General features: G+C 27.8%; 1 protein-coding gene across 1 annotated transcript in view; it reads left to right on the forward strand.

The window, feature by feature from the left end:
* Nucleotides 1-7,625: 7,625 nt before the first annotated feature.
* LOC129978458 (putative sodium-dependent multivitamin transporter) overlaps nt 7,626-23,394 on the forward strand; it is a 35,362-nt gene continuing 19,593 nt past the window's right edge. The window contains exons 1-6 of the mRNA XM_056090636.1: nt 7,626-7,760; nt 9,892-10,255; nt 13,774-13,839; nt 15,065-15,184; nt 16,671-16,822; nt 19,659-19,799. Of these exons, the coding sequence (XP_055946611.1) occupies nt 9,920-10,255; nt 13,774-13,839; nt 15,065-15,184; nt 16,671-16,822; nt 19,659-19,799 (815 nt within the window). The 5' untranslated portion in view covers nt 7,626-7,760; nt 9,892-9,919. The remainder of the gene's footprint in view (nt 7,761-9,891; nt 10,256-13,773; nt 13,840-15,064; nt 15,185-16,670; nt 16,823-19,658; nt 19,800-23,394) is intronic.

The following is a 23,394-nucleotide window of genomic DNA, read 5'->3' on the forward strand; positions in this document are numbered from 1 at the left end:
TAGTCAAGGATTTAGCATTATTTATATGCTTCCGCTTATATGAGTTATTGTTTTTAAATAAAAGTCAAGGATGTTATTTAGAAGTTTGTAAGCATTTATTGTATTACACCATACATAATACTAATCAGATTCCACAAATTTTACATTCCCCTTTGAAGACATAATGTAGGTAGTTAGTTACGTCAGGATTACAATTTTAAGTATTTTAGAAGGTTATAGCAATCACTTCCCAAGAAAAATATTCGTGATAATTTACCATTAACATTTCAATAACAAGCATTTCAAATCTGACTGAAAAATCAACCAATCCCTCCATTTCACTTTCTAGTATAGATAAAGTATTAAATCGTCAAAAAATTCGAATTCGAGATTTTGAAAATTCATGTTTCAGACCTTGCTGACTGCGGAAAATACATTTTTGGCATTAAGTTTGTCTATCTATGAACATGATCCCTCAAACAGTCTTTTAGCTAGCCATTAGAAATTTTGTGTATGGAATTATGACTAAATTTGTGAATTTCTTTCTAATTTCGAACAAAATCTATTCCTAAGGAAGTCTGTCTGCTGGTTCATCGAATTCAAGTGAACTCCTTTACTATAAAACTCAAAATATCCAGGTAGCTAAGTTTTCGTACACAGGTTTAGCATCTAAAATGTAGATACTTACCAGATTTTTCAACCAAATCTTTGAAAAGTTGACCGCATGTATATAAACACAATAACTCATAAACCCAATCACTACATCAATGAAATTTTGCATGTTATCTTGTGACAATTGATTATATTTTGTGACAAATTTTGTCTCTCAGTCAGTAATAAAAGTCCCAAAATGTATATTCTCTCGGTAGATTCCTTAAAAATGCTAGATTCACGCCAAAGTAATTCATGTTTTGCCACTAATAATTCATATTCTGTAATTATCTTTCACCAATATCATGCAAGTTATTCGCGATCTTACCCAAGGTCCTCAATTTAATGTCGGGGAAGGAGATAAAAATTTTATTTTAGAGTATACGAGAAAGTTTCGGAGAGACCACTCAGCTGGTTAATTTTATATTCTTCAGTTTCGCTCAGCTGCATTAAGAGGCATTTTTTTTAATTGCTACACATATATACGAAAAATTACATTTCTTAAATGAAATATGTAAGGAATCGTTTGTTTTAAAACACATATTTTTCTTTTAGTTTTCTTGTCAGATTTTAAACTACAATCTTTGAAAGAAATTTTATTTACAAAATAATTTCTCCGCATAAATAATAGATAGGATATGCCTTTAATATTTTTGAAGATATATCTGCATTCTGTTGTTCAAATATGCAATAAAAGCCATGAGCTAGGTCATGATTATTATTGTTTATTATAAAAGACATGATTTTTATAATTCATGATTATAAATTGCTTAATTATGCTTATTATAAAAGCAGAATAAGCATGATTGCTAAAACAAACACAAACAATCAGCAAGCGTGACCTCCTTCAAGGGTTTTCGCTTACTTTTTGTTATTAATGACATTGCATCATTCGTCATATAAAATTGTGGACTTCAGGTGAGGACTAGTTCAGAATTCTAATTTCAGAGATCCACGCATGGAGTTCTGTGCATGGTAAAGTATTAATGACTTATGTATCACTTGTATTGGTGAGCAACAGTTAAAAAATATCGGTACACCCAGACGCGTTGACTCATCTTTATTATTATTAGAGATTCTTGCTTGAAATCAGCAATCAACGGTCACCCAGACTCATTGATTCATATTTATTATTATTAGAGATTCCTGCTTGAAATTAACACACGGTCTTTAAGATACATTCATAATCCTTAGAGGAATTTAGATCCAATTAAAACTGAAGGATTTTTCAGTAATCACAACCACTATTTTAATTTTTTAAATTTTTTTGAATATTTTACTTTATGTGCATTTGTAAAAAGATTATACAGAATGAAATCATCATACGGAGAATTTCAGAAATTATGAATATATATATAAAATTAGGAATATAATTATGAATAAATATATCTTAAATCGATACTACTGGTGATAAAACATATTTCCTATTTTCATGATGACTTTTTTGTTGAACTTTGAAATTTGCAAGAAATATGGTCGATGCTTTATTCATGCTATAAAAATAAAATACTGTAGGCAACAATATATTTATTTTAAGTATGTCTCTTCTTATGAAGATAATCATTTGTTTGTATGTCTTCTAATGAAATCTCATTTTATTTATTCAATCATAACAAAATAAAGGCATACATGCTCTTTAAGACAAAAGGATATTCATTTTCAACTTTCCGAAACCCAAAAAATGTTAAAATAATAATAATTAAAGAGTTAAATAATTTTTATTGCGTATTTCTCATTCACAACTTCTGAATAAATAGTATCATGAGAATGATTTAAAGTTATTTTTCAGAAAAAAATTTTACTTTTTAATGGTTATATATTTAATGAAATTATAATAAGTTTCTAAAATTGAATTTGATACACAGTCTATTGTAATTTATCTATATTACATTTGTTATTATGCTGAAATTCAAATTTTTATTAATCCATTAAAGCATAGAATTATGCCCATGGAGAAACTTATAGTAGACTGATTCAATTAATTTCGTGATTTTTTTTTTTTTTTTACCTTTGACTAATAACAAACACAAATTTAAACTTAAAATAATAATATAGACTGTATTATCTTCCTGGAAATACAATATCCCGTGGAACAAGCTAGTTATCAAAGGCAGGTATTTTAATTATGAAAATTTAAGATTAAGATACATTGTAATTAAAAAACAAAAAAATTATAATTAACTAATATGTTTTTATAAATTGGTATATAATTCCATGAGTGGTGATTATCTAAACTTGCAGCTAGAAACATTAGGAACCTTCAAAAATTATGAAAATAAATTTGGAAATGAAAAATGATACTTGAAGCAGAATGCAGTACCATGTCGTTGCTGCATAATAGTCCGTCATGACACCATTCTAGTAAACAGATGATTATAACGAAAACTTTGATTTTTGATTTTTGAAAAATTTAAATGACATACACTATTTATATTTAAATCAACAGTGAAAGAACGAGTAACCACAATCCCTACCACATCGCTACTTAAGTGTTTATACTAACGAAATTTTACTGAACATATGTCTATGATGAAGACGTAAGATGTCTATGATTCGATGGGTTTTGTTTTGTAGAGGATTTACGACATATAATATTTATAGTTGTAGCAGCAATCAATACCACATCGTTCATAAAGATCTGGCATGAAATTCTTGTGAACCGATGATGAAGACATAAGATGTCTCTGATTCGATGCGTTTTGTTTTGTAGAGGATTTACGACATATAATATTTATAGTTCTAGCAGCAATCAATGCCACATCGCTCATAAAGATCTAGCATGATGAAATTCTTGTGAACAGATTATGAAGACATAAGATGTCTATGATTCGATGGGTTTTGTTTTGTAGAGGATTTACGACATATAATATTTATAGTTCTAGCAGCAATCAATACCACATCGCTCATAAAGATCTAGCATGATGAAATTCTTGTGAACAGATGATGAAGACATAAGATGTCTATGATTCGATGGGTTTTGTTTTGTAGAGGATTTACGACATATAATATTTATAGTTCTAGCAGCAATCAATGCCACATCGCTCATAAAGATCTAGCATGATGAAATTCTTGTGAACCGATGATGAAGACATAAGATGTCTATGATTCGATGGGTTTTGTTTTGTAGAGGATTTACGACATATAATATTTATAGTTCTAGCAGCAAACAATGCCACATCGCTCATAAAGATCTAGCATGATGAAATTCTTGTGAACCGATGATGAAGACATAAGATGTCTATGATTCGATGGGTTTTGTTTTGTAGAGGATTTACGACATATAATATTTATAGTTCTAGCAGCAATCAATACCACATCGCTCATAAAGATCTAGCATGATGAAATTCTTGTGAACAGATGATGAAGACATAAGATGTCTATGATTCGATGGGTTTTGTTTTGTAGAGGATTTACGACATATAATATTTATAGTTCTAGCAGCAATCAATGCCACATCGCTCATAAAGATCTAGCATGATGAAATTCTTGTGAACCGATGATGAAGACATAAGATGTCTATGATTCGATGGGTTTTGTTTTGTAGAGGATTTACGACATATAATATTTATAGTTCTAGCAGCAATCAATACCACATCGCTCATAAAGATCTAGCATGATGAAATTCTTGTGAACAGATGATGAAGACATAAGATGTCTATGATTCGATGGGTTTTGTTTTGTAGAGGATTTACGACATATAATATTTATAGTTCTAGCAGCAATCAATACCACATCGCTCATAAAGATCTAGCATGATGAAATTCTTGTGAACCGATGATGAAGACATAAGATGTCTATGATTCGATGGGTTTTGTTTTGTAGAGGATTTACGACATATAATATTTATAGTTCTAGCAGCAATCAATACCACATCGCTCATAAAGATCTAGCATGATGAAATTCTTGTGAACAGATGATGAAGACATAAGATGTCTATGATTCGATGGGTTTTGTTTTGTAGAGGATTTACGACATATAATATTTATAGTTGTATCAGCAATCAATACCACATCGTTCATAAAGATCTGGCATGAAATTCTTGTGAACAGATGATGAAGACATAAGATGTCTATGATTCGATGGGTTTTGTTTTGTAGAGGATTTACGACATATAATATTTATAGTTCTAGCAGCAATCAATACCACATCGCTCATAAAGATCTAATGAAATTCTTGTGAACAGATGATGAAGACATAAGATGTCTCTGATTCGATGGGTTTTGTTTTGTAGAGGATTTACGACATATAATATTTATAGTTCTAGCAGCAATCAATACCACATCGCTCATAAAGATCTAATGAAATTCTTGTGAACAGATGATGAAGATAAAAAGATAGCCTTGAATTCCTCATAAATTTATTGGTTTTCACCCTGAAAGGTTTTGTTTCGAAGCATTCATATTGCTGCTGGTTATGACATATCAATATTTCATGACCTGCAGCAATCATTAAGTCATTAAAAGAGAGTACATCTAAATGCAAATTGACACATTTAGAGAATTTACAATTCCATTAATTGACTTTATTAAAAGTGACTGAACTATGAGACTAACAACTCATATTCGTCCGACAGGTAACAAAATTCTATATTTGTATAAATTAATTTTAGTTATAGATCTTTGATGCATATTATCAAAGTAATTTTGGTAATACAAGATGGTGGCAAAATCTTTAACTTAATAATTTTTTTAAAAAATATTTAATTTTTTAAAATTATAATTCGACATATGGTTGTTTCGCTGTATTGTAAAAGTGTTTATATAATTTGAAATAAACTATTTCAGTCAGTAAATTTAAATGTGAGCAGCTGTCGTAGCTCGAAAAATGACAAACGGTACTTCGGTTCTTGCTAAGCATTGTCCAACATTTCGACTGTGACACTAGACATATCATCTGTTATCTTTATTTTGAATGCATCAGTATTTTCAAATGCAAAAGCTTGGTGCTGCAAGCGCTTTAAAAACTCTAAGATTGACAAAAAACAATAATGGCAGCGTTGAAGTGATATAAAAGCACACAGAACTTTTTCCTTATTTCACAACCTTTTAATAACAACCAAATATTAAATCACTATTTCTGCTTTAATTGCGCTTCTTATTGAACTTAACAAAATTTAAGGAAAAAAAGTATTCCAGAGCAAAAAATTTATTTTGACTATCTTTTACTTACTACTACGATTTTTGCAATTTTCTGTTTTTTGTTTTTTTTTTAATATCATCTGTGCAATTATTATATCGCAATTTTATATTTTTTCAAACCTTTCGAAGAATTTGTATAATTATATTTAAAAAAAACATAAATTTTATCAATTTTACTACTGAATTTTTACTTCTAATTAGGACTTCTAATTTATTCTCTATGTATTGTACATATTTGATCCATCACAAGAAAGGTCTCTGTTATAGATCGTTACATAGATGACTCTGTATAGGCCGGATTCATTATTTTTCACCAGTTTTCTTTAGTTTACCATTTTATTCCATTTTAATACTATATAAGTATAAATATGAATTTCATTTGTGTTTTAGATGTAGCAGCGATGATGTATTTCGATTTTTCCTTAAAAAATATTTTTTTAACAAATTAGTTTTTTAAAAATTATTTTTCATTTATGATTTATATTTTCTAATTATGAAATAATTCTTAAATTACCAAATAGAATATACAATCCTTTTGATTTGTATGATTAGAATTGTTGAATACTCGAAGAAATTTTACAATGCATGACTTTTATTTATTAATAATTTATTCAAAATGGTTAAAAATATAAAACTACAGCGATTTTACAAATGAAAATGAATTTCTTTCTTTTTTATTTGTCCTTAATATTCTTTGAAGGGGAAATCAAAATAAATTATACACCTATAATTATTTTTTGCTTCTCATCAAAGGATATATAAATCTGCTTGAAATTGCTAGCATGTAATCTATAATTTAACTCAACTTAGAGAATTAATTAAATTTTCATAAAACCATTTCATTATATCTATATAATATATATTGAGATAATTTCACTATATTTGCAGCCGAAATTTTTTTATATATATTTCTTTTTTATTTGTCCTTAATATTCTTTCAAGGGGAAATCAAAATAAATTATACGCTTATTATTATTTTTTGCTTTTCATCAAAGGATATATAAATCTGCTTGAAATTGCTAGCATGTAATCTATAATTTAACTTAACTTGAGAATTAATTAAATTTTCATAAAACCCTTTAATTATATCTATATAATATATTCACTGAAAGTGTAAGGATCCCATATAAGACGTTCCAAAGGTAAGTTCTCTCGATTACTAATAACTAAACTGATTTTCGAAAAACATTTTGCAATATAAAAATTAGTATAAAATTTGAAAAGAACATTCTCTTGTTGTATTGAAATTAATTACTATTATTCATATATTTCAAATTATTAAATCATATAATTCTAATTTAAATTTTTAAATTTAGGAAATTGTATTTTCTTTTAAAAAAATTTGAGATAATTTCACTATATTTGCAGCCGAAATTTTTTTACATATATTTCTTTTTTATTTGTCCTTAATATTCTTTGAAGGGGAAATCAAAATAAATTATACGCCTATTATTATTTTTTTGCTTCTCGTCAAAGGATATATAAATCTGCTTGAAATTGCTAGCATGCAATCTATAATTTAACTCAGAAGAAAATACAAGGTGTTAAAGACTCTTACGTTTATGCATAAATCCATCATGCGAATAGTTTGTTTATCCATTCTGTATTGTGTGTCGTTTTGTTGGAAGCAATAAGTTATTCAGAATTAAGAAGCATAAACGTCACAGTCTTTTCTCAACCAGCTTATTCATTGAGAAATCTTTGCTTCGCCCAGATGCCGTGTCCTTTTTTAGTAATGTTTGGAACAGTTTTAGATTGCATTAATCAGAAGTGATGTAAGAAAGCCAACGAACTTAACGCTTTCTGCAGATAATTGAATGAATCAGTGTTCTATTAGGTAATGATTTGTATTACTTAATAGAATTAATAGAATTACTTACCTCAATTATGCAGTGAAGTTGAGAATTAATTAAATTTTCATAAAACCATTTAATTATATCTATATAATATATTCACTGAAAATTTAAGGATCCCGTATAAAAAGTTCGAAAGGTAAGTTCTCTCGATTATTAATAACTAAACTGGTTTTTGAAAAACATTTTGCAATATAAAAGTATAAAATTTGAAAAGAACATTTTCTTGTTGTATTGAAATTAATTACTATTATTAAAATTTTTGCATCATATAATTCTAATTTAAATTTTTAAATTTAGGAAATTGTATTTTCTTAAAAAAAATTGAGATAATTTTACTATATTTGCAGCCGAGTTTTTTTTTATATATATATTTTATTTTCAAAAAGAAAATAAAGTAATTCTTCATTTCATGAAATATTACATATATTAAAAATTAATTTCACATACATTTTTGATAAAGTTATTTTTTGTATTATTTTAATTAATTTAAGAGTTGACATTTTTCTTCATTTACAATCTCTAAAATTAAAAGGAAAGAAAAATAAATTGAAAATTAACATCAGAATAATAATTTAAGGAGTGAGTTGAAACTTCAGAACGGCATTTGCCCTCATATTCATGAAAGAAAAATTGAAACATAATATAAATCCACTGCAGAACTTGAAATTTGAAAGATACAGTTTATTTTTTTTAGAAATGCTTATTTAAAAATAATTAATTTCCATCGCCTTATAAATGGCTGAACATACTTCAAAATATTTGAAATCTTCACAACTTTGAAGTTATCATTAAACGAATAATTCAATGTTCTGTACTAAGCTTGATAAGTGCCCGAGAGTTCTTGAAATGGAGGAGTAGTGTAGTTTTAAAATGTTAAGCCTTTCTTTTTTATTATCTCATTCCATGCAATATCCTGCAGTTTTATATCCCCTTGCTGCGATGTCCGCCATGAAATTACTTGAGTCCTCCTTTTGCAGTATAAGTGCTTCATGACTGCTTTCATAACAATTTGTTTATTCTAATGAGTTATTCAAATATTATACGCCTTTAATGTCTGTCCTTAAATGTTGTCATTTTTTAGCTGTTGTATTGTTTCATAAATATAATATGGAAAATAGACGGAACATTTTGAAATATAGTAGCTTAGTCGGGTTGAAATATTCTCTCAAACTAACTGTAAATCTCCTAATTTTTATTTTCTCGTAAACGTATAGCAATCAACAAAAAATTCGAAATCGAGATTGTAAAGTTCAATAATCCTTGAGTTCAAAAAATATATTTTTGGAAAATGTCTGTCTGTCTATCTGTGGCAGACAACTCAAAAACGCATTGATCTAGACAAATGATGTACACAAATTTGGTATACACGTTTTATACCAAATTTGTAGATTTCTATAAAATTTTGAGCAAAATCCGTTCAGGGGAAACCTGCCTGTCTGGCTCGAATAACACGATAACTGCAAAACGAAGAGAGCCAGATAGATAAAATTACTTACACGGATTCCACGTCTTCAGGAGAGAAGTGTATCGAATTTTGAGCGAAATCCAGCAAGGTTTGACTGTCTATCGGTCTGTACTTTCAGAAACATGTAAATGTGGTATCTCTAAAACGTAGAGACAAATTTATAAAATTTGGTATATAATTTTGCGACTTTAAATGTAGTTTTATATCAAATTTTTGTATTAGTCGGTTGGGAAGAACGCATATGAAACTCAAATTCTATTTTTGGATACTTTGGATACTTTTTGATTATACCAAGGATTAATCGCCAAAAGCACTGCCAAGGATCACATGATAGATTCAGTAAAGATGCTAAAATCACACTACAAGTTAATATTTTTTAACTATTATATACCAATGCCATGCAAAGAAGTTTCTGGGATAACATCTATATTTGAGAGTATGCGAGAAAGTTTAAGAGAGACCACTCCCGTTGGTTCCATTGACAAATAATAGCTCACTTAATAATAATAAAAAATGAAGAAAATTTCCGATTTATGATAATTGAAATTTATGAAATGTAAAGTCTTATCGGCACATCCTACCATTTCTATAAGATTTAACTGATATTTTAAGTAATTTTAAAAATAAGAACAGAAATAAACGTATCAGAAATTCAGAATCTTTTTGTTGATGATATAATTTAATTGAAATTATGATTTAATTATTCTATAGCTGAATAATCTAAGAAAGCCTATATTCTTATGTTATTACTAGTAGATATCTTTTATTGTGAGATTTCATTCAATACTTCTTTTAATTTCAGAAAAACAGAACATCTCTTCAAATCCACTATGGCAAACTGGTTGGGTATTTTCGATTATGTAGTGATAGCCATCATGTTGTCCGTCTCTGCGCTAATTGGCGTATATTTTCGTTTTTCTGGTGGTAGACAGAAAACGACGGATGAATTTTTAATGGGCAGCCGGGCGATGGGCATTGGTCCTGTAGCTTTTTCCGTCATGGCCACCTGTTTGTCATCCGTTTCTGTGCTGGGGATACCTGCAGAAACATATCTTTATGGAACTGAAATACTTTTGTCCATCGTGGGTATTCCAATAGGAGGATTTATAGCAGTCTATGGATTTCTTCCAGTGTTTTACGACATGAAAGTAGCAACATCATATGAGGTAAGAATATTTAAACTGTTTTACTGTAACATATTATTTCTTAATTTCAATGATTGTAAGACTCTTATAATGATTATGGATTATTTATTGATTCATTTAAAATATTTTTAAACGCTTTTATTTAATAATTTTCATTTGAGGAGATCTGCGGACTGAAATCTCACCAGTGAAACCTCGGATTCGAATCTCAGTGATTATCCACCTGTTATCCGCCATCATTCAAACTGTAACTTTTTCTTATCCATATAATAATTGTAGCATAATTTGTATCTGGGCACATATAAAAGACCATGAAATAAAAGCCTTTGTTTTAGTTTTAAAGTGGTTCGCCTTATCCATCATCTCAAACACCATACATGCTTCATCGAGTTTTTCATTGATTTAGCCTTCAATTTCTAAAATTTAAAATTTTATTTAATTTTATGTTTGAGAAAATAATTTAATATTTTATTATTTTCGTGAAAAAAATTATCATTTAATTGATTAATTTGTTTAAACCTTCGGAACGCCTCAACTTGATTTTTCTGAATTTTCGGGTTTTTTCGAAGGATAATGGTTGGGTGTTTAGTTAACGGGCTTAGGACTGGTCATGCAAGTGTGCTCGTTTGTTTTATTCTCAGAGTAGCTTCATTTAAACATCCGCATTCAAGGTGTGTGTACGTTTCTTTTGCAACTAAACGATACGCATGCCGAAGTCTATTCTGGCTACCAAGTTAGAAGTTATTTTTACTTTTTCTTTTATCAATTAAGAAAAAAGAAAGTATTTTAACTGCAAAAAAAATTTTACGTCGAGATTTTGATACATTTCTCCGTTTCATGGTTAAGCCTGAAAAATCTTTGCAATAATCTCTACCTATATTTCTATTGCTCCAAATGTCTTTATCTAAACATGATATATCAAAAACACTTAAAGATAGATTAATTAAATTGGATATGTGGTCTTTGCACAAAAGGCCCAAATTTTTTGCAAACTTTGAAAGAGATCCATTCACAGGAAGTCTTTCTCTGAATACAAGAGAATCAGATAACTACAAAATGTTAAAAAAATTAAATTCATTTTGCTACAGGGATGTACATCTAAGAAGTAGATATTTATCACATTTTGAACCATTTTCGGTAAGCAATTCCACTTGTATGTAAAACGCGATAGCTCAAAAATGGAACAATTTAGATAAATGCAATTTAGTAAGATATCTTTATTAAAATATAAGTTGTTTCTTGTAAATGTTAACGTTTTTGTTTGCAAATTTTGGCGTCAGTCAGTTCGGTTTTCCTTATTGTACTTCGTAGCAAAAAGCTTTCATGTACGGAGTTCTGAAAACAAAAAGCTGAACAATCTTGTTATTATTCACAGCTTTGCACAAAGTCCGCGGAGATGAGAGAGAAATAATCTTCTTAGAGGATATTCGAGAAAGTTTCGGAAAACTAGCCCCATCTATTTTATGCAATAATTGATATATTGAAGAATATTTTGTTCTCTTTAAAATGTGGCTTTTGCCCCCCCCCCTCAGTCACAAAAATTTGTTTTAGTTTTAATAAATAAAGGATTTGTTTGATTACTGAGTAAATTTTCAGAGCTCCTTTTGTTGGTAAATCTCCTAAATTTTATATTGAATATTGAAATATATGGCATTTATTTATTTTTATTAGTCTCATGATAAATCGCCAAGAAATGCCGGGCATAGCAAGTTTTGCCGTTAGCAACTCGGCGTTAACAATCTTAACATAATCTGAAGATTGCCTAGTAAATTCATTTTCTCAAAGTTCTTGACTTAATCACCAGAAAATGGCCAAAAAGTCCTAGGAATGCTATTTTCTTTGCATTCTATGTAAAATAAAGCTTTACGATCTAGACATAATTTGAAAATCATTAAGTAACATTGGGGAGTCGTAAAACGAAACAAGTACAAAATACTTCATAACACTCGCTTCTTTTATCAATGGATGATTCTTTGTTGTTTCTTTATTAATAATTCTTTCTTTCTGAAGAATAATAAGAACAAGATTCTGAAAAAAAAACACTAGATAAATGATTTCATATGAAAGAAATCAAAAATATAAAATGTACTTCATAGCACTCTTTTGTTAGTGTGTTACATAAAAATTAGAATATATTTTTATTAAGAATCTGGTGGTTTGCAGCATGATTATAAATGCTTGAGATGGTGAAAACGATACTTCAGATAAATTAAACTACAATTAATGTCATACGAACAAAATCCCTATAATTTTTAAGTGAAAAATATATATTACAATTAATTATGATGATTATAATTAATTTATTTTATCTTTAAATAATTAATTTTTTCTGTAAATTAGATATATTTGATTCATTATTTAAAAATTCATTTCATCTCTATTAGAAACCATGTAGAATGCGTATGTTGCCACTCTACAAGATACATTGTTAGATTTAGAATTAGCAAATTTGTTGAAAATATTCGGTGAACGACGGAAATATATGCTGGAGTAATGTTTATACAAATTTTAATTATAATGTTAATTAATTAAAAATTAAGCAAAACTGCGACCTTTATTGAATTTTTAAAAATATTACTACACAAAAATATGTTTTGAAACACATCAAAAATTTTTTTAAAAAAATTTGAATGACACTAATTTAAATGCAAAGCTTTTTCTGTAAATTAAACTATTAAAAAATGCATAAATTTCAAATATTTATTTCATTATTGCAATAGAATTAAATCATTTTTCATTATTTATCAAAAAGTAATAGAGTTAATAGATCGTTTTCCTACCATGTTAAAAAGCTAAAGAAGGAATATCATATCCATTATCTCTGCAGTTTATATGAAGAAAAAGAGATGAAGTTACATTACCGTGAAAGGAACAATGCAATTAGAAAATAAATTAACCAGACTTCCCAGACAGGTTTCTAATTTGCTATGACATCATAGAACTTGATTGCATGAGGAATGTTCATTTAGACAATAGACAGAACAGGTAAAAGACTATTAAAACATAACATGATTTTTATTATATTTTAATCCTTAAAAATATCTGTTGATGAATTACAAGAATCAAGCTTCGTTTAACAGGTATATGCACAAATACATCAATAATTCGTATCAATACATCAATAATACAAATACATCAATAATTTTTGATAAAATATTGTGTAGTTTCTCACTTTTACAGGTGGAAATACCTTTTAACTGCTACATTAAAATTCAAACAATTAAAAAAATTATATTCGCAATAAGAGTTTGCTGTGATATTTGTTGTTATACTGTAGATGATTTATCAATCATTTAGTAATCAATTCTAACTTCTTTACTAAATAGAAATAGTAATAAAGATATTTCATGACAGAAAATTTCACACAACATCAGTTCTTCTTTTTCTTTCAAATCATGGAAATAAAAAAGATCCATTTATGACTTTCTTCGGATACAAGATTTAAAAGAGTCTATATGAATATTAATTAATAAATTCAGAGGGTAAAATGAAAATAATTAAAAGTTATATGTTACTAACTATTATTATTTTCTTTTAAGTATTTAGAAAGAAGGTTTGGTAAAACAACTCGGACTTTGACAGCTGTTCTTTTCACTTTGCAAATGGTATGAATATATTTTTTCAAAATATATCTTATGCTTGTGTCTGTAACTGTTTGTACTAGTAGATTATTTCACTCTTTAATTATCTATGTTTTGTAATTTCAATAAATAAAAAAAATATTTAATTTACTGCTTGCTGAATCTCAAGCAAATCATTGGCTTCATGTCTTTTTCAATATACTATGCATCCAAAAACGCCAAATTTTGAAACGAAATATAATTAATAAAATTGTTTAAAAACCATTTCTTAAAAATTAACAAACTACTAAAATTATTTCACGTAATTTTGGCAAGTTCAGGCAGTATTCTCAGTTCTTTTACTGATGTTTTTTAAAGCTGTTTCCGACGCCACATTATGTATTCAACTATAATTTAGAATTAAAATGATTTCTGTAGTCTGCATGTATTTTTTGGACAGAGAGAGTTAATAATATTGTAATTGGTTTATATATTATTGAGTAATTGAGTTGATTTGTTAGATTAAACACCCCGTTTTGTAGACACATGAGGAAAATCCATCACCAAATCTCATTGGTTTTAGCCATGGCTGGCTAAAGAGAATGATACTTGAGATACGATCTAGTCTCTAATTTTTTTAAATAAACTAGGCCCAATTAATGCACATCATGATTACATAAACGTATTTGGAAGGATTCAGTGTTCAAAATCGAGATTCCTTATCTGGGCACCTACATTCCATCTGGTCCCCAAACAGGACGAATTTTCTTTTCAGAAGGCATTGAAAATTTGCACCATGTCTCGAGAACTGTAAGGTAGAACTGTAAGATAATTAGGTCAAAAAATAGATTTTACCAGCAACTTTAGGAAAAAATTAAAGTTAGTATAACATTTTTATTCTATTTTACTTTCTTAAAAGTGCGATTAACTTTTTAAGACTTTCGTATTTCATTGAAAAAAAAAATACTGATTATAAATTTTCCAGGGAATAAAGAAAATAATGTTATTATTAAATCAAACTGTTTTTAACTAAAATGTATAATATGCTGTTCTGTTATTTTTAATCACAGATTTGAGAACAAAATATACAAATATTTTACAAAGCTTCAAATTATTATAATAGTAGTTTGTTGCTTTCATCGTTTTGACGTCATTTCTTTATCTTGTCGTGCAACAAACTTTAAGAATATATCTTTTTCCTAAAATTTCACAGAAATCAAATTATGAATAAAATACTTCGTAATTTTACTTTTGGACATATTTTTCTTAGATTCTGTACATGGGGGTTGTACTTTACGCACCATCGCTGGCACTGAACGCTGTTACTGGTTTATCCACATGGACTTCCGTCCTATCGCTAGCAGCTGTTTGCATGTTTTATAGCTCACAAGTAAGGTATTTTATTTGAAAAATAAATCATTTATATTCTCACAGGAAAATTTAATTATATATTTATATTATTACGAAAAATCCAAAATTCTTTGGATATGTGTGCGGAAAAAAGATTCCATCAAGTAAAAAAAACGATGGCTACATTTTATTCTATACGAAAGCGCGAAGTTGCTATAACAAAACACAGATAAACACAAAATGGCATTTACAATAAACAGAGCCCACAAGCAGCAAATCAATGATAAACAATTATAATTGCACAAAGCGCTGTGAGAGAACTCGCTCATCTAATCGCTTGAACTCATTGCAATCATTCACGTTTCTTGCCTCATCTACAAAAAGGACTGACATCAGTTCTGTCTCCCGGCTTTTTTTTTCTATAGTTTTTATGACAAAATAAAAAAAGTTCAAGAGCAATAATCGGAAATCGAGTGCTAATGTAATATATTGGAAATGATATAAAACTCTAAATAAAAATAAACTATCCATGGCTAAAGGAAATTTAATAGCCATAGAAATCAATTTTAATCAAAATTTATGAACACAAAAACAAAATGAAGTATGTATTAGACTTGATAAATCCTCTAGAGGAATGAATTCTGGACGCTTAACAAAAAGAATTTGTCCTTAATTTTTATGAGGAGAGTCTTAAGGAAGATCTTTGGTGCGTGGTTTAACACGCATTGCCAAATTTACTTTAAATTAAAGTATTAAAACATTTTTACTTAATGAAAACTGCCAGCCATATAAATAACAAAAATAAATTTTAATTACAAATTAAATTAACAAATATATATAGATCATGATACATTGACCGTAATTCCATCGACCAGCAGGAGACAGACGTTCTAAGCCAGCTGGCGAAGGCAGGAAGTGAGTCACTCGTATCCGTTGGAGAGCAAAGTTCATCTCCAAAGGTATGATTGATGCTTATCGCCAGTTGGCGAAACAAACAGTCATTTATCGCCTGTTTGGCAGCTGCAGATCTTTGGAACAATAAAAAAAATAAGTTTAGAAAATTGTAAATAAGCATGAAATTTATAAAACATGTGATAAACCCAACATTTGCAAATTAGTAAAAGCATTTCGCATTAGATGGTTGAGTTAAATATCCAGATATAATATTGAATTTCCAACTAAAAACTGAACTTTTCAAGAATAGATGAAAATTGATGAAAAGGAAGAGCACTTATCAGATATTTGGATAGTGTAGAAAAGAAGTAGATAGAAGGGAACCAATGAATTTCTACTAAGCTAGATAGTGTGAGATGGAGAAAACTTTGAGACCTAGCTTTGGCCTGTCTCTTCAAGAAAAGAGAAGATTAATAAAGAATTTTGATTTTTAAAATTTAAACGTCGGTCATATGAATGCATAGATAAATTCTTCTTAATCAAAAATAGAAAATTAATCTATCTCTAATCTTAAATATAAGAACTTAAATCTAATTTTTTATAGTAGAATTTCTCTCTTCCTTTTTTCACAGGGAGGTCTGAAAGCAGTTCTATGGACCATCGTCTTCCAAGCCCTTCTTATGTACACAGCCATGATCGCTGTCATTGTTAAAATATCAATGATGAAAGGTTTCAAGGAGACTTTCAGTATTTCTAATGAAGGAGGTCGTCTTATTTTCTTTGAGTAAGGAAATTTTCACTTAGCCAATTCTGAATTAAATGATAGGCAAAAATAATTGAAATACTGAGATGATAGTTTATTTTCTAAATAAACGAATGTGACTATTACGTATTCTTTAATCATGTGCATGGAACTGAGGTCAGATTAGATATTTAAATTCATAAATTATTAATATTTCACTAAAATGGTATTGAAATATATGTTCTTATTTTGATTTGGTAAAATATTTTTGCTTATACGCGGAATAATCATAAGCAATTTTGTCGAAATACGACTTCCAAGCAGCCAGAATAATCGATGGATAATATAATATACATAGATATTGATATAATAGAATTTAGTTACGCACAAAAAATTAATTAATTCAAGAATTTGATATAAGAAAATAATGATTATGATTATAATTAAAAATATCATTTTTCTAAAGTGAAAGTGACAAAAGGATTTAATCTATCGCTTAATTTTTATAAATAATCCATAAATAATAAATAAAGAGCAAATAATTTTAATAAAAAATAATGAATATTATTCAAGAATACGATTTAATTTTTAATATCTATAAAAAAGAAAATATTTTTAATAAAAAATTGTAAATCGCACTTCAATCATATCAATAATAGAAAGAAATTTTAAACTATTCAGAATAGTTCAAATCTAATCTGTTGGAAGTTTTTTTTTTAATTTTTATTAATTAAAAGCTTTGCATAACTGTCAAATTATGACAAATGGTAGCATAATATTTTTTTTAAAAAAATTATAACTATGAATTCATATTAGCAAAATAAATTGGAATTTTTGATCATATTTGAACATTATATAAATGTAAATTTTAAAACCAAAATAATAATAAAGTGACAATGAATTCGAATTAAAAATGTTGAAATCGATCAAATTGTTCTAAGATTTATGAGTGGCTCTCAAATCCGCAAATTGTGATAAACAGAAAGGCACTAATGGACATAATGGAATATAAGTTTTCCTTTCCATGTTTCGTATGAAATTTTATTTTGTATGAAGATAGTCATGTTGACCATTATTTACGGTTGCTTCTCTGTACTTTTTGGTATTTTCTCCAGAAATTGTTTTTATGTATCCTACACACTTCTTTTCTAAAGCTAATAAAGCAATTGAAAATGGAAATTAGAAAAACTGATCTAATGTTTATTGATGCTTATCAAATCTGCAATTTGTAATAAATTGAAATATTTTTAATAAAGAAAGTAATAATTTGTAATAGATTGATTAGAAAGACTTGTAATTTGTAAAAATTTGTAATAAATTGAAAGAAATTATCGAATGCAAAATTGAAAGATTAATTTGTAAAAATTTGTAATAAATTGAAAGAAATTATCAAATGCAAAATTGAAAAGATCTTCCTAGATTCCGTGCTTCTTTAGTGTCCATCATCTCTCACGAGTTGTTTTCGGTACATATAGTCACGTTGAGAATTGCATTGTTTACGGTCATTTCTTTGTAGTAATTGTTTATTCCCAGAATGTTTTATATGTATCTTATACTCGTCTTTTTAATGATACAAAATCAATTGAAAATTAAAAAGAACAGAACTATATGAATGAATCGAAAGAAACTATCGAAAACAATGATGAATAGAATTTTCCTCCCATATTCCGTGCTTCGTGATGCTCGTCCTTTTCAGCATGCTAAGTGTTGTTTTATTTGATAATAGTCATATTGAATATTAGCAGGTTTATGGTTTATTCTTTGTAATGCTTACGGTTATTCCCAGAATATTTTTTCTATAACTTAAACCTCCTTTTTAAAAATAGTATAAGCGTGTTGATGCCAATCATGATATTTCTCTGAGTCAATCAATTAAGAATGCGTTGTTATTGGAATTATTTTTTGAAATTTTAATCATTATAAAAACCTTCAAGATTAGTTTTGTATCTTCTTATTTTCGAACGCATTTATTTAAAATGATTGTACTCTTAATGATCTTTATGTCTACTATAGAAAATACATCAACACAGTTACATAAAAGCTTCTGTTTATCTAATTTGTATATATAAAAAGTATTTGGAAAAAAATCAATATGAATCATTTTTAGCGACGATTTAATGTGTTTGTCATCTTAATTTTTGTTTTTTGAATTTTGAAACACAAATTTTCTAAATGATCTTTATGTCTACTAGAGGCATTCATCAGCAAACTTATATTAAAATCAATCAATACTTATTTTGTATACATAAAACAGTTTTGCAACAAAAAAAAAATCAATATCCATCATTTTTAGCAATGAATTAATTTTTATTTCTGATTTTTAAATTTTGAAATACAAATTCCAAAACTTAATTGGAAAGTATAAGACATCAAACGATTAGAATTTAAAGTTCATTGTGCAATGGCATAATTATAATTCAGATTGCAATAACCAGGAGATTAGATTTTTTTTGTATCGCAAGATCCATGAAGCTGATTGCGCTGCTCCAAAGAAAATATAAAATCATATCACTGTAAAAGTATTAAAATCTTCTTAGGAGGTAGCTGTAGGAAGTTCTTTTAAAATATTAACATAATTTAAATAAGGATAAAACTTGATGAATATTAAAAATCCAAAAACAAGATCATGATACTTTGTCAAATAAAATTTACAATGAAACTGCAGTCCTTTGAAAAAAACTACTAGCACTAGACATTGAATTTAAGCTGACAGATATATGACAGTTGAACCAAAAAAGATCATTGTAAGATCTTACATTCATTATACGATGTAAAAATATAATTTTCCTTTGTGGAAGAAAAATCATTATTCATTCTATTTAAATGTCAATATTGTGTTTTTAAATCTAAGTACACTCATGTACATCTGCTTTTTCAGCTTGTCTGGTGATGTGACAAAACGCTACACATTTTGGAATGCCATCGCAAATGGAATTGTTTATTACTTGGCTACTTTTGGTACAAACCAGTCACAGATTCAGAGGTTTTTGAGTATCGGAAATTTACATAAAGCACAAATGTAAGTATTGCAAAAAACTTTTTCAGAATGAGCCATATATCGAAAACAATAAATTAAGAAGTTAATAATCATTCGTTTATTTGTTATAGTAGTAAATTTTGAGATGTATTGAAACATCTCAAACATTAACAAAATGTATCTTGAAATAAGTTTCCTTATAAGTTATGTAATATAATTTTGTAGTTGATAAATGGATAAATTGTTGAGAATACGTTGATTTTGATTTGTTTTGTATATATATATCGGTTTTTCTTTTTATGGACTTGATTTATCTGATGTTTCATTGAAACGCAATAACATGAAAGAATGTTTACTCTTGAAAATACTTGATACTATATTGTTATGGAAAATCCAAATCCATTATGTATAAGGTGAAAATGTCCAAAGAGTTCAATAACGGTTAAATACGTTTTTTTTTTTCGACACTTTTGCATAGGTAATAAAACACAACTGAAGCATACACTAGAATAGCGCTTGCAGTATACTACAGTATACAAATAGCATTTCGAATATAAACTACTGTAACTCCACTAAGTGCTCAGATAGAATTTGCATTAGAAAGACTTCACTCAACTACTGACTTCTCTCGGGTCGTCTTCATCTTTAAAGATCCTCGACTTTTATATTTTTGTTACAGGACAAAGAAGCTTCTAGAGAAAAAGTAGTATTGTGAAGATTCCTTAAGGATAGGAAATCCTTTTTTTTTTTTTTTTTTTTTTTGCCGCTAAAGTTATTAAGGCTGAAGAAGGGGGGGGGGTGATCTAGCATCAATTCAGCCTTTGTTATAGCTATTAGTGAAACTAACTTCCTTACTAAAAGGCATACTATGCAGGAAAGTAGCCTCCTACTTAGATTTTAGATGATATTTCTAATTAGTTACTTCAGTTATTAGACATTCTAAGCTGAAGATGCAGTTTTGGAAAGCAAGCTAATATTCCGTTATTAATTTGTATATATCAAAAATGACTGATAAATATTTTTTCCCATACTCCATTTTTTTCGCTGTAGACCTTTACTCTATATTTGTTTCTTCTGTTGAACATTTTTCAGATGCAATGCACCGTTCTGATACTGATTTCTTAAGATTTTATTAATAGTTTAAAAATGAAAAACTGATTATACATAAGAAACAAAAGAATTGTAACTGGGTGTATCAAAATATATTCAAATGCGAATTAAAATATGAATGACGAAATAGTGTTGTTGGAATAAAACTCTTCTATAATTCTTGAGATTTTATTAGTAATTTGTCTTCATTTTCCAAGAAGTATTAATGCAGTTACTAACACATGGTGATTAAAATGTGTTGATAAAATTAAGTGGTTAACAATTATTAACGTTCCAATCGAACAGTACTTAAGATAGCTTAATTACAGCTAGGGTAAATTTTTAAAAAGCATAGATTTTAAAGAAATTTTAATTATTATTATTATTATTTTTTACTTTGAGCAAACTCTTTGGATTTCCATTTTAAATAAGCGTAACAAAGTGGGAAAAATCTGGTAAATAGGCCAAGTGGACATATCGATATTTGCCTTCTTTTCGAATTTTTTAGGTTTATTAAAAAGAAAAAAGATGTGAAAAAAATCCCTTTAAATATTTTTGTACATACATTTAAATATTCCCCTTAAAAGCAGATTTTGTGGACCGAAAAAAAAATATTATTCTAAAAATTTTGTGCTTCGATTTCAAATCTAATCATAATGGCTGATTTTCGATAAAAAGCAGTGAAAACTGAATTTTGTATTAGCATTTTGTATTTGTTAATAGTGTCTGAAGATGATGACAACTATATTCAGCATTTGTGAACACTTCTATTAATTTTTTTTCTTTTTAAAATTTATTTATTTATTTTGGAAATCCCCAAGTGATACCATCTGGAATCAAAGAATGGTATTTTAGAACAGATTTTTTTTTTCTGTCCATGAATTTCGATTAAAAGAAAATCACTTGTAAAAATTTCTCAGCAAATTTCCTTCTTCGATTATAATGTAATGTTGGCCATATTGAGTTGAATAGAGTAATAGTTGGCCATATTGAGTAATATCTGTTAAGAATCCTTGAATAAATAAATAATCCTTGAATAAGAAATATAGGAATACAAATCACTTTTTTTTATTGCTTTCGAAAATAATCGCAGCTTCGAATATTCAGCAGGACAAAGAAAAAGGGAAATACGTGTATTAATAAGCAGTTAGCTGAATAGAAAAATTACACCAGACGTTCATTTCTTATGAATTCCCTAATATAATATTGCAATTATATTAAAATAAATATCCATTATATTTTTCTTCTATAGCTTTCTTTCAAATTTTGTTAGCGAAAAAAGTCTGAATACAAATGCCATATGCAATGCTAACGTTTAAAAAAACCTTTACCAAACGTCACGTTTTACTGATCATTTGTAGCTTTAAATACAATAAATCTTTCATATATTTTTTGTCTTTTAAGAATTACCATATTGCGATTACCAGACATTACCATAACCGCTGAAATCTGCCATGAGAGAGAATCTACGAGGAAATAAATTATTTTCGAAAGACAAATCTTTAATACTCTTTGTTGAACTCTTTCTTTATTATTTTTTTTAAATAATTAATATTCCATCTTCTTTTTACACTTCTTTCTTATTCTATACATAAAATGATAAATATAAATTCAGATATTTTTTAGACGCTCTATAGGTTTAATTTCATAAAAATATAGATTATTTAATAAATAAAATTTCTAAATTTGCACAAATCTCTTTTTTGTTCAAGGAATTCAGTAAAATATGAAATTTTGAAACGAATGAAATCTTATTTTATCATTCTTATTTTGAATTAGAATATATAAGAATTTCAAAATTTTACTATGCAATAAATTGATACTTCGGTTTAAAAAATACATATTTTATGAGAAAATGCAGGGACACTATAATATTCTCTTTTGCAACATGTCTGCTGCTAAAATTAAGAGCGGAATAAAATCTAATCTCATATGCAGTATAAAAGATATTGGGATATAAATCCCCCCAAAAAAGTTAACAATAAAAGAATTTCAATATCTTATATAAAAAGGTAAAAATCAGCAGAAAGAAACTGTTACCTGATATTGATTAATAAAAAAAAAATTCTGTGGATTACTTTCTGGAACCGTTTACTTCAAAACATATATTTTTCATTATTCAAACATTGAAAAAATTTTATATTATCGATTTTTCGCGCGTCAGTCGCAATTATTAATATAATTTTCTTCATTCCGATAATTCTGAAAAATTTGTATCATCAGTATCTTTTATTGTTAATTTTTTAGCAAATTTGCTGCACCTTCTCAATACCGTAGCGCCATCTGCTGGAAAAAAGTTTTGTTTGGAAGCGATGTGCATACAATCGGCTCTCGTCAATTTAATTATTGTGAATTAAAAGTGAATTACATTTCGCTAAATTAGTCTTAAATTAATGAGTCATTGTTAAGTCGACGTCACTTGTTTTGCAGAATGACAAATGCTTTTGAAAGATTTTCTTTCTGAAATGCATTTTCATTGGCTTTCGACAATCTTAATATGCAATTAAATTTCATTTCATTCATTAATTTCAGCTGCTTAAGCAAGGAA

The sequence above is a fragment of the Argiope bruennichi genome, chromosome 1 (genome assembly GCF_947563725.1).
Source record: "Argiope bruennichi chromosome 1, qqArgBrue1.1, whole genome shotgun sequence".
NCBI lineage: Eukaryota > Metazoa > Arthropoda > Arachnida > Araneae > Araneidae > Argiope > Argiope bruennichi.